Consider the following 12,196-nt stretch of genomic DNA (forward strand, 5'->3'; position numbering starts at 1 on the left):
TATTTTATAAACATGTTTACTCTGCCAGCTTGTTTTGTACAATTTCATATTTGATTTTTCACTGTTAATTTATTGCTGTTTGCCTAAATCATGTTAATTTATTGCTGTTTGCCTAAATCATGTCTGAAAATGGTCATCACTCATCTGATTACAAAACACTAAATAAGCAGTACAAAGCAAAATGGTGAAAGTGATGCACTAAACATGAAAATGCCAACTACTTAAAAAATAAGTAGCAAAAAAATTAATATGTTTGTTACATAGTCACATTTTTATGTTTATTTTGTTCCAGATGAAGTTGCTGTTGGAGAGCTGCAGTGTTTTTATTTGACATCTGATAACTGCAGGTACTGCATTTCGTGGTGTTTCCACTTGTTTTACTTTCCTGATGGATTTTTCAAAATCTTCTCCTTGTGTTAGTTTCTGTATTGCATGATAATGTTTCTTGAACGTTTGTACATGTATAATTAATTAATTTTCCTGCCTTATCCTCTTCTCTGTCATGGGGAGCTGGAGGTTGTCTTGGCAAGTAGTGAATGTAAGGAAGGGGCGGGGCCAGTCTTGGATGGAGCACCACTCCACCTCAGGTCACACACAGATCTGCAGGTTTAGTATTATCTATACTACTCTCTGAGGCATATACATGTCTCTGCAGTATGTTGTGTTCATGTCACAGACCAGATTTAGATCCCTAGATGGGGTGACCCTCATGCACTTTGTCTTGTGAATGGGTAATAGTTCCATCAGGACGGATTTGTGAGTGCCTTGTAGGTTAGGCATAGATCACCCCTTAATAGTCAGCAGGTTGTTTACACCCTGTATTTTCTTTTTTTTTTGGAGGGAACCTCTGAGGCCACTCCAGCTGTAGTAAGTGCCTGGTCAAGTACATGCCTTTACTTATACGTTGTGCTAAAAGAAGGACTTCCTAACCAATGTGGACACATGGCAGTCAAAATCCATGTACCTAGATCTCTCACCTCTGAGTCCACTGTTAGGGGTGTGCTATTAATATTGCAATTTGCAAGGGTATTTGACTTACCAAAGGGTGTGATTATGTCATTGTATATTGGGTCCATGATTTTTCTTTCCATAGCCTTACATGTAAGACTAGTCAGACTTATGGGTCTGTAATTTCCTGAATTTGTTGATGGTCCCCCTATATGCAGAGGGGGATGACTGTTGCTGTTCTCCACTACATAGGGACAAAGTCAAACTGGAGGCTGCAGTTAAATAGGGATCCTATTGGACCTGATAGGTCCTGTTTCAATCTAAGAGACATCCTAGGATATTGTCAGAACTCAATGAAGCTGTGTTTTTAGCTTTATAGATCCAGTGGCAACCTTTTCTTTGGTGATAATTAGTTGAGAAGTGATGGATGCTATTTTTCTGGGGGGGGGGGGGTAAGCAGAGGTGATGTGGAGATGAAATGTGAGCTGGATTTATTGGCTAGTGGATTTGATATGTCTTCTGGTTGAGTATAGGTGGTGCCACATTGTTGAGTGTTGCCATTAAAATTGTGGACATAACTGAAAAATGTCTTATGGTTATTCTTATCTTGGGAGGCTATATTTTCTTCAAAATTTGGTTTTGAAGATTTGACCAGTCCCGGATTTGATTGATTAGATAATGAAGGAGTTTTTGCTGTGTTGTGCAGTTCTCTTACTTCTAGATAGGATTTTCCCTCTGTTGTTGTACAATCCATTTATACTAGATGTTCTCCAGAGTGGCTTCTTTTTGTGGTTTGTCCTAGGCTTATTTCGGTCTGGTACTGGTTTTTCTATGCAGTTGTTTATACGGTTATACAAGGCTTTCGTGTACGCCTCCGCATAGGCTTTCATGTTTTCTGGGTTCTGGGGAGCTTGGAAACTATGCCGTCATTTAATATGAGGTGGCTTGCCTTAGAAAGGTTTTTAAAGGTTTTGGGGCTAGGTGGGAGTTCTAGTTTATATTTATTTCAAGGGAGACTGTTTTGTGATCTGATCTAACCATTGAGAACATCACAGTTGGGGTGGGGGGTATGTAGCGGTCTCCCATATTCGTAAGTACAGGCCTAGGATATTTGTATTCCTAGTAAAGTGTAGACTAGCTACTGCAGGGCATTTACATTGACAAAGTCTAGAAATCTTTGAGTCTACATGTTAATAGTCTAGTATGCTTCCCAGTTAATGGTGGGTTACCTGAAATCACCCTTGAATGTGGTATTGGACTGAATGGTAAGTGATTCTAGTAAATTCAGGTTTGATATGTGGGTTTCCAGGTTTATTGTAGGGGACCTGTAGCTAGCAAGGATATGGTAATGGAATTTTCCTATAGTTAGATGGATATGGAGTAGGTCAAGCATGCCATTTTGTTTGATCAGTCTTTTTTTCTAGATTGTTTTATTGAAAAATTTAACAACAAAACATTAATATGTGATAATAGAAATATTCTAAAAAAATACATATCTAAAAGAACAGTAATAAACAAACACTAAAATAGCTATTTATAATGGTGTCTACTATAAAACAAAGCTTTTTAAACAGAAAAAGAAATGAGTAGTTGTTAGTTAATTATTAAAGTCTGTTTATCCAGCAGTTCTTTGAATTTCAGCCATACATTCTATGAAGAGGTGATTCAAGATGTTCTTGTCTTGATCGTGATAAGATCAAGATGAAAAACTTCAGTTGCCAAGTTTAAAAATTCCTTCATAGTAGTAGTAGTCTGATTCTTCCATTTCTTGGTGATGACTTTTCTTGCTAATGTTAAGAATTTTACCAGTCTTGAGTTGTGTTTATCCTTTATGTAGATGGATACACCTCCATCTTTTACCATTTCATGTGCAGTCGTTGTTCAGAACATGTGAAGGGCATTATAGCAATGCCCTTCCAGGGTGCTTTCCATTGCTTGGAACCATGTTTCAGTAACTGCACAGGTGTCAGTATTCTCCAGGGTGAGGAGTGCTTCCAGGGAGTGTAGTTTCTTGTTCAGATTCCTAACATTGAATAGTAATATTTTTACGTAGCTTATCCTAAGTAGATTTTGGTATGTTGGAAGGTTTGCCTGTTTGGCAATGCCTAAGAAGGCACTATGGGGTGGATAATGTTTTGGCCAATATCTGAAAGTCTAGTGGTGACAGGTGAAGACCATCCCTTGCATAGCTTCCACATACCATCCAGGCTACTTTTTTCAACCTTTCCTCACATTTTGTCTTACTCTACAGCTTTTTCCTGCATCTTTTCAATACACTAAAACTGCCCTCTAATAACCACGGAGGAAATAAATAAAGTCAGAGGCCTGGGGGCCTAGCAGATCCTAGATTCCTTTGGTTTTTAGATGCTCCGAGTTGCTTCATAGAGTTTTTTTAATTTAATTTCATCCAGTGATAGTGTGAACAAGAGCTGTGACTAAGGCAATAAATTTAGTTTTACAGTTAAGCATTCCTTTTTCCTGCATTCTTTTTATACCTTTTAACACACCCTAACTAGCCAAGATGGCACTGTGACAACTGCAGAATAAATAGTTGAATTAAGCAGGGAATCTGGGGGCCCACAGAAGCCATGGGGTTATAGAATACCTTTTAGAACAAGAAATCTGTACATAGCCAAAATAATGAAGGGGAGAGGACAAAAGCCTAAAAACCAAGGACAAGTTTTAAATATTGATATTCTAAACTTAGTCACTAGAACAGATGTTGTACCAGCATGCATTTTTCTCTTTCTTTTACTGAATTTTAACATGTACAACATATACAAGAAAGGAAGATGGCCAAACATGCATAACAGTAATCATTTTAGATAATTGGAGCTCAATAAAAATTACAAATGTCACTTTTTAGTAATCAGTATCTGTAGGTGATCACAAGTAAAATTCACATTACTAGTTGCATATCTTAGTTTCTGTTTTCGTTTTTACATAAGAATCTAGTTCTAAAAATAATTTGGCTAAAGGAGTAGTATTTGATTTCCATTTTTTGGTAATTACTTTAGAATATTAACAGGTAATGTAACTCTTTCCAACATACAATTGTCAGACCATAAACCCTTAAAAAGTCAATACAATTTTCCCAAAAGGTAGTAACATTTTCATTCTCCAAATATATGACTTTAAAAAGCCTTTGTAGTCTTTTTACACCTCCAGCAAATTGAGACATCAGACTTGGTACATTTAGATATCTTATAGGGAGTAACAAAAGTATTTATGCAAATATTTCCACATGTAGGTTTTCAGTACAAATTTGTTGATGTTAAACCAGTTGATTTTAGTAATATTTATTTATCTTTTTCACTAATCAGTTGTTTCAGGCAGCTAGTATCAAGAAGATTCCAGTAGTGTTTATCAAAACTAATACTACTGGAAATGTTTGTGTCTTTCGGCTTTTCCCAGTTAGGGGTCGCCACAGCGGAACTCCGGTCCGCTAATGATTGGCAGTTGATTTTTACGTACCGGCTTGCCAGGCCTGACGCACAACCTTCAACAAAGGTACGCCCATTCACGCATGTCTCCACGCAGAAGACGCTTTAGCTGAGAATCGAACTGGACAGCGTCTTACTGTGAGGCGACAACGCTACCACAGCACTACCACCACGGGTACTAATACTACTGGAAATAATCATCTTATATAATTCAGATAAAAGCCCTTTGTTTGTAACTTCCCCTTTAAGGATAGAGGTCATAAACTCGTATGTCTTTGGTATATTTTCTGCTCTTGTTCATTTAAAATCAAACTACTTAGTATTTCTCTTAGTGTGAGTAATACTCTGTGAGAAACATGCAGTTTGGAATTGGTTGATACTTTTTTTAGAGAAACTACATCTCCATTATCCAGCTGATTGTACCACATTAAGATATGGAGACACTCAGAAGTATTAATATCATAAAGATTATAACTCTAGCATGCATTTTCTGAAGGATATAAAGTCTGAAACACAAATGTCTGTCATTACTTAGTGACATCAATGATTTTCCAGAAAACCACAACTTTTATGAGGAACAGGCCAAAAATATGAGGCAAAAATCTGGATATTCTGAGAAAAATCAAGACATTTGAGAGTTATGATTTTAGATGCTCTGAAGTGCATCTTAAAGGCTTTTTTTCAGCCTTTTCCTCCAAATACAGCCTGAGCAAAAAAATAGTATGGAAAGAAAATTATTTTTTTTCTTTCAACAAAGCAATAAACTATATCTGACAAAATAGTAGCTCACAATAAGCTAAGAGGACACAAAAATCATACCTGGGAATAGTGCCTGCCTTCCCATTCTCCTGTTCCTCTCCCTCAAAAGATAATTTACCTCTTGTGTATCCCACTGTTACGTTGGAATGAAAGCCAAGGCACAAATGTCCACAGTCATACATTTCAAGTGGTTGCTGCTAAACATGTATACAAGTATGTCTCCTCACCCCACCTCCAAAAGAAAGCCACTTTTTGTGTGCTACTCCAGTGTCATACTGTCATGAAATAGTAAAAAACCAAAAAAAAAACAGTAATATATTTCAGTCTGTTGTCACACACATATAAACTGCATGCCTCCTTATCCCTACCCCCAAAATGTAACTATTTGTAGGCACATCTAAATTTGATTCTGAGGCAGGCAGAAAAAAAATGATTACAACAATGCAATCCAGGTTGATGCACTTAAATAGTGGAGTGCCCCTAGACAAGCTATAGTGATCTGTGCACATTCCTGAGACCTGAAATGAAAGTTAAAGAAATAATGACAGCACTGTCCCCAAATCCCCTCCCCATCAAAAGCTATGATGCAAAGTTGTTCTACCTCACAGTTCATTCTTACGGATGGGTTCGGAGTCGGCCTACTACAAAGCTCGAGGTCTTCAGACAGCTCAAGGCCAAGTCCTTATCCCATGATGCACCTAGAGTTAACTCAGATCTAGTTTGCTGTTGCAATAGATCGGAGGTTCCTGCCATAGCTCGGGCCAGTAAAAGACTTTTTTCTTCAAATATATATAAATATTTACAAAACTTTTTTGATATATCTCTATTTAGTATTAGCTTAGCTCTTATAGCTTATTGTGTAGATTCCCTTCCTTTGGTGTGCCTTTAGCTCTCTTGGCCTCATTTTGTTTTAGGCCTTGTTAAATCTTTAGTGTAGTTTAAATAGTAGTTTAAATAGTACAAACAATATATAAACAATAAATAAAATTCTAATCAATATGTTATAAGGCATATATAATCTCATATAAGACAATTAACTATAACTAATACATAATATTTCCTATTACGGTTGGTCAATGTTTTAGGGCACGGTCTTTAAGAAAGGGTTTTAAAGAAACCCTCTCATTCAGGCCATGCCCTCTATCTGCTTGTAGTCTAATAATCCACTTCCCTTCTTCTTTCTGTATATGATTTCCTATGTCTCCTAGTCTTTCTGTAGGGATAACTAGCTCTAAAACTAAAAATTTAAAGTTGTGTGTTGTATCGTTATGGATAACATGTCTAGCTATCGCATTGCTCTCATTTTCTCTACTAATAGCATATACATGTTCCCTTACTCTCTCTCTCAGTGTCCTGTTCGTTTTCCCAACATAAAAACTGTTACATTTCTGGCACATGGCTAAATAGACTACATTCCTCGTTCTACAATCTGTGTATTGTTGGAACTCATACCTCTTATGTGAATCTGGATGTATGAAAATGTTGGTGTTAGCTATATATCCACACTGATTACAGTTACGACAGGGGAAAGCCCCCTTTCTAGCTGAAAGAATTTCTCTCATTTCTCTTCTCGTAACACAAAATTTAAAGATTTTGTGTTCTTATAACTAAATCTAGGATGAGTCCCTACTACTTTTTTTATATCGTCATCTAACAATAACATATTCCAGTTCTTGTTAATTAACTGTGTTATTTTCTTATTGTTGTTCGTATAGGGAATAAGGAATCTATTAAATCTAGGAGTAGAAATAGTTCCTTGTCTGCCTTGTAACTGACCAGTCCTCTTGATATAGGGTTGGCCTACTGTGTCACGCTCTATCTCTTGTATGGCACTTAAATCATTCGTATGATATCCTCTTTCTACAAAATCTGTCCTTACATCTCTAATGGCTTCATAAAACACCTCATCCTCACTTACTATACGTGAGGTCCTGAGTGCCTGACTCTTGACAATATTCTTATGAATATGTGATGGGTGCATGCTATTACGATGTAAAAATGCATTCCTTCTACAAGGCTTCTTAAGCACTTCAGTAGTAATCACACCATCACATTTCTTCAATAACACATCTAAAAATTCGATTTAATTCTGGGAGCTTTTACCAGTCAAAGTAAGAAAAGTCATTGTTCAATTAATATAAGTAATGAACTCATGTAATGTAGAAAGATCCCCTCCCAAAATGAGAAAGACATAGTCTACAAAACGCCTGTAGTATTTAATAAATTGAGAAAAAAATGTATGTTCTAAGATATAAGTATACTCCCAATATGCCAAAACTAAATTTGCATAAGAGTTGGCACAGGGTGTGCCCATTGCTACACCCATAATTTGTAGAAAGTATCTTCTATCATATGTGAACACATTATTCATAAGTATAAGGTCCATCAGCATTGTTATTTTAATGATCCAATCATTGTTAAACCCACTCTGCATCAAAAACAATCATAGATATTCTATGCCAACATCATTAGGTATACTCGTGAAGAGTGATGCGACATCTAGCGTAACCATATAGTCACTAGCACTCATAGAACTGCTATTATTATAAGGCGCTAGGGACTCTAAAACATGTTGTGTATCCCTTAAAATTGAGTGAGTTAACCTCCACTAATGGCCGTAGTTGCTTCTGTACATAAATAGACATGGTTTCTGTCAGCCACCCTTTTCTGGATACAGTTGGTCTAAGTGGTGGATTCACCAATGTTTTGTGTATCTTGGGGAGACCCCTAAAAGTTGGTATTAATGGTTTTTCTACCAAAAAATATTTATATAACTCCCCATCTATAATATTGCACATCAACATGTCATACAGATCATTATAGACCCCTTTAATCAATGTATCTAACTGGGACATTGTCAAACTCTTATATGTATTACTGTCTGTTAACATAGTATTTATACTGGTGCGATAAAATTCATTATCTAATATCACAACCGCTCCCCCTTTATCCGCTGGTCTAATGACAATCGAGCAATTATTCTCTAGGGTCTTCAGAGCTTGCCTTTCTTTTTTACTCAAGTTGTAAAACTGTGGTTTAAGTTGTTGTTTATCAAGCTGAAAAGCAGTTAACAAATCTTTCTCACATGCTTTCTCAAAGCTCTCTTAACAATGGATGTAGCGTAGGCATATAAGTTGAAGGTTTTCTGAAAATATAATCATTATCAACATTGTTACTATTATCACTATATTGTAAAGACAGTGCCAAATTTCTTGTAAAACATTTTACATCAATTATCAAATCAACCACATCAACGTGTTGTGAAGGGATGAAAGACGATCTCTTATTCAAAACTGCTTTCTCTGTAGATGTCAGTACATGCTTAGATAAATTTATTGTAAGGTCCGAATTACCGGTTTCAGCAATTTCTTCTGAAACTCGTGTTGTTCGCCTGAAATTTTCCGTTTCCTCCCCATGTAGTGTGGGCTCCACGACTGCCGATTCACAGGTCGAAATGGAAGCAGAAAAGGGCGTGATGATAGATCACTCATAGTTGTCGCTGATCCAGTTGTTTGTATATTAACTTTCCTTCTAACGACAGACTCTTCAAGAACTGAGGCCTGTGTATCTGCTAGTTCATTACTTGCGAGTAGTGTCCCTGCAACTGCCGTTGTTGTTCCTCCACTGAGGGGTGGAAGTGATGTCATATTAGTGGAAGTTGGTGGCTGAACAGGATGTGCTGTAGGTTGTCCTCTCATATGGGAAGGGGTAGCATCTCTGGTTCGAGTGGATTCCCTCGGCCAAGAAAATACATTCCCCCTACTGAAATCGAAACAGTCTCTTTCCAATTTCTTCTTTTTAGCTAACATTAGTCTACTGTCAAGAGACGTAAGTGTTAACTAATAGTTCACCAACAAATTCATCCATTTTTGTGTTTGATATCAACAAACTCAATTCTTGCTCCATTTTACTCATTTCACTACTAAGATAATTTTCTATCATAACATATTGCTCTATCAAAAGTTTCATGTGTCCAACACTGGTCTCCAAATTTAACTTTTGCCACTTAGAAAGTAACGAAGGGTACGTAGAGCCAAAGGTCGGCATTTTGAGGACTCGAAGACCCCTAGGAACTACCTGGAAAGAGACACAAGCCTCCATATGTCTCTTCTGCCATTGTACGTTCCTCAATTTAATTAATGATTCTTCTAGTCTTCTGGTTAGTTGTAGGACATTAATGTTAACAGTTTCTTTCTTATATTGACTTGTATTATTGGCCAAATCAACACATGACAACCGCAACAATGGATTACCTTCTGTTATTATTAATTGTTTAAACTTGCCGGTATTAGTATTCAGAACTTCTGTTCCTGGAAACTGCAAACAGGCCTCTTCTGTCATGTCCCTTTGGTGTCACAAACAAAGTCACAATACGTAAAGAAGAAACACCAAATGGGTAAGGTACCAGCCAAACAATGTAAAAACAAACCAGTATAAAAAGAAAGTACGATACTCCACGACAATCAAAGCAGACCCACAAAATAAAAATCCAATAATCCTTTATTTCAGAACAAGTAAGCGCTTTCGCGTTTGTATAAATGCTTCATCAGACTTTCAAAACATATTGAGTAAAAACTCCATTTCAATATTATGACTTGTGTAAAATCAACCAATAAAATTCTATCTAAGTAATCGTGGAGAATTTAAAGTGCCCTCACTTATATATACTTCTCACTAATACATGGTATAGCATTCAGCAACATAAAAGCTTAAAAAATATACAACAAGTCTTAAAGACCATGCCCTAAAACATTGACCAACCATAATAGGAAATATTATGTATTGGTTATAGTTAATCGTCTTATATGAGATTATATATGTCTTATAACATATTGATTAGAATTTTATTTATTGTTTGTATATGCTTGTATATTTTTTAAGCTTTTATGTTGCTGAACGCTATAACATGTATTAGTGAGAAGTATATATAAGTGAGGGCACTTTAAATTCCCCAAGATTACTTAGATAGAATTTTATTGGTTGATTTTACACAAGTCATAATATTTAAATGGAGTTTTTACACAAGATATTTTGAAAGTCTGATGAAGCGTTTATACAAACGCAAAAGCGCTTACTTGTTATGAAATAAAGGATTATTGGATTTTTATTTTGTGGGTCTGCTTCGATTGTCGTGGAGTACTATACTTTCTTTTTATACTAGTAGTTTAAATAGTAGTTGTGTGTCTTTGAATAATGACTTTCTGTCACAGCTTTTGAATATATTTAGATATATAGACATTAGACTGTTTAGATAAATAGTTATAGTGTGTGTGTGTCTGTGTGTGAGATTATTAGTATTTTAGCCCATAGGTTTAAAGGGCTTGTTTGATAGTTTTTTGGGCGTGTCTTATATCAGTACAGTACCCACTTTTGAGATTGTTTGTTCTAGTATGGCTGACCAGGATAAGGATAATAAGGATAAACACCTTAAATCAGGGTTTAAAAAATGTCTTAAATGTGGACAGAAAATGACTGTCACTGACAGTCATGTCAATTGTGTATACTGTTTAGGATCATTGCACCTTCAGGAAAGCTGCTCTATCTGTCATTCTTTCTCTTCTAGGGTTCTTCAGGAGAGAAAGAGAAAGTTAATTGACAGGGGTTTAGTCAAACCATCTTTTCAAGAAGCTTTGAGCGACCAGGACAGGTCTAGCAAATCCTCAGTCTTCTAAGGCTTCTACTTCTTCAGAGGTAAAAAAAATCTAAAAAACCTTTGTCTGCTCCAGAGGCCTCAGAGCTGACCATCTTGTCCTTTTGGAGCTGGTCCCCGGTCTTGGAACCGGTATCTGAAGTGCCTAAATCTCCACTCCTGCAATCTGTACCTCCTTCTATCCATTCATCTCTGTCTTCAATAAGCCTTTCCGATTTGGATGTGGATCTTGTGGTGAAGAAGCTTTTATAGGCACCGGCCTTTGCTAAATTATTATCGCCACTGACCCAAATGGCTTCAGAACCGAAGACCCTTATACCATCTACTTCTTTTCCTCCTCTGAGCCATACTGGTCCTTCGGAGCTGGAAGGGTCAGAGTTGATGATCTTTGAGCCTTTGGAGCCGACGCCTTCTCCAGTGTCCTCTGCTCCGTTTACTGTGACATCCTCAGCGCCGATCAAGGAATCTAGGAGCTGACACTCATTGGTCGGGTCCGGGGAGGATAGTCGAACCGACTTGGTTCTGACTCTGCCTCTCGGGGATGTCGGCTCGGATGAGCTTGGCTCCTACCTCTGGCTCGGAGACCACTGTCCCGGTGCCGGGGGTATCAACGGTTTCCTCGGATCAGTCGGACCCTTTTCATTGGAGTAGAGGTGCCTTTGAAGCCATGAGGAGAGTTATGTCTCCTAAGACATCTTCGACTTCAGGTCTGGCTACCTCCTCCCCAAAAGTGCCTGTGTCTGCTTCTCTTTCACAGATCCTTGCTAAGAGTAGAGACCTGGAGCCTCAGGAAGCCCAACTGGGTGGTCCCTGCTCTTCCGAGACCTCACCAGAAGTTCTCACTGATGAGGTTCCCAGGAAGAGAATCTTTAAGAGGAAGCATTTAGACTCCCCACAGGAGTCTCTCACATCCAATGCCGACTTGGATGAATCAGAAGGGTCACCACGGTTCCCCTCTGAGGATATCTCATTTGCTGAGATATTAGAAATCCTTAGGCAGAGGGGTGACTGGTAGTCCACAAACCCTACTGAAGACGAGTCAGTTCTCCTGAAGGCTTTTGGGTCTCAGCCCAACACCTCCTAGGGTGTCTCCACCCTTTGATGAGTTTATGGAGCTGGTCTCATGAAGGGCATGGGAGTCTGCAGACACCATGGAGCCTGTCCCCAGGATGCCTAATAAATTTATTTCTGCTCCCCCCCGGAAAAATCTTTTCTTACCAAGCGAGTGCCAGTTGATGCCATGGCGGTGACGGCAGCCACCAAAAAGGAAATTTCGGAAACTTCTTCCTCTATCCATCTTCCTAACAGAGATTCTAGGATCATGGATAGATATGGGAAGCACACGTACATTTCAGTGACTTTTGCACTGCGTTCGCTTAACTATCTCAGTCATTTT

At 37.8% G+C, this 12,196-nt stretch overlaps 1 protein-coding gene across 1 annotated transcript in view; it reads left to right on the top strand.

The window, feature by feature from the left end:
• The window catches only part of PIDD1 (p53-induced death domain protein 1), a 1,004,177-nt gene that overhangs the window by 128,625 nt on the left and 863,356 nt on the right, over positions 1-12,196 (top strand). The window contains exon 4 of the mRNA XM_044059769.1: positions 293-347. Within this exon, the coding sequence (XP_043915704.1) occupies positions 293-347 (55 nt within the window). The remainder of the gene's footprint in view (positions 1-292; positions 348-12,196) is intronic.

Source organism: Protopterus annectens, chromosome 17.part0, assembly GCF_019279795.1.
Source record: "Protopterus annectens isolate FY-2018-M chromosome 17.part0, PAN1.0, whole genome shotgun sequence".
Lineage (NCBI taxonomy): Eukaryota > Metazoa > Chordata > Ceratodontiformes > Protopteridae > Protopterus > Protopterus annectens.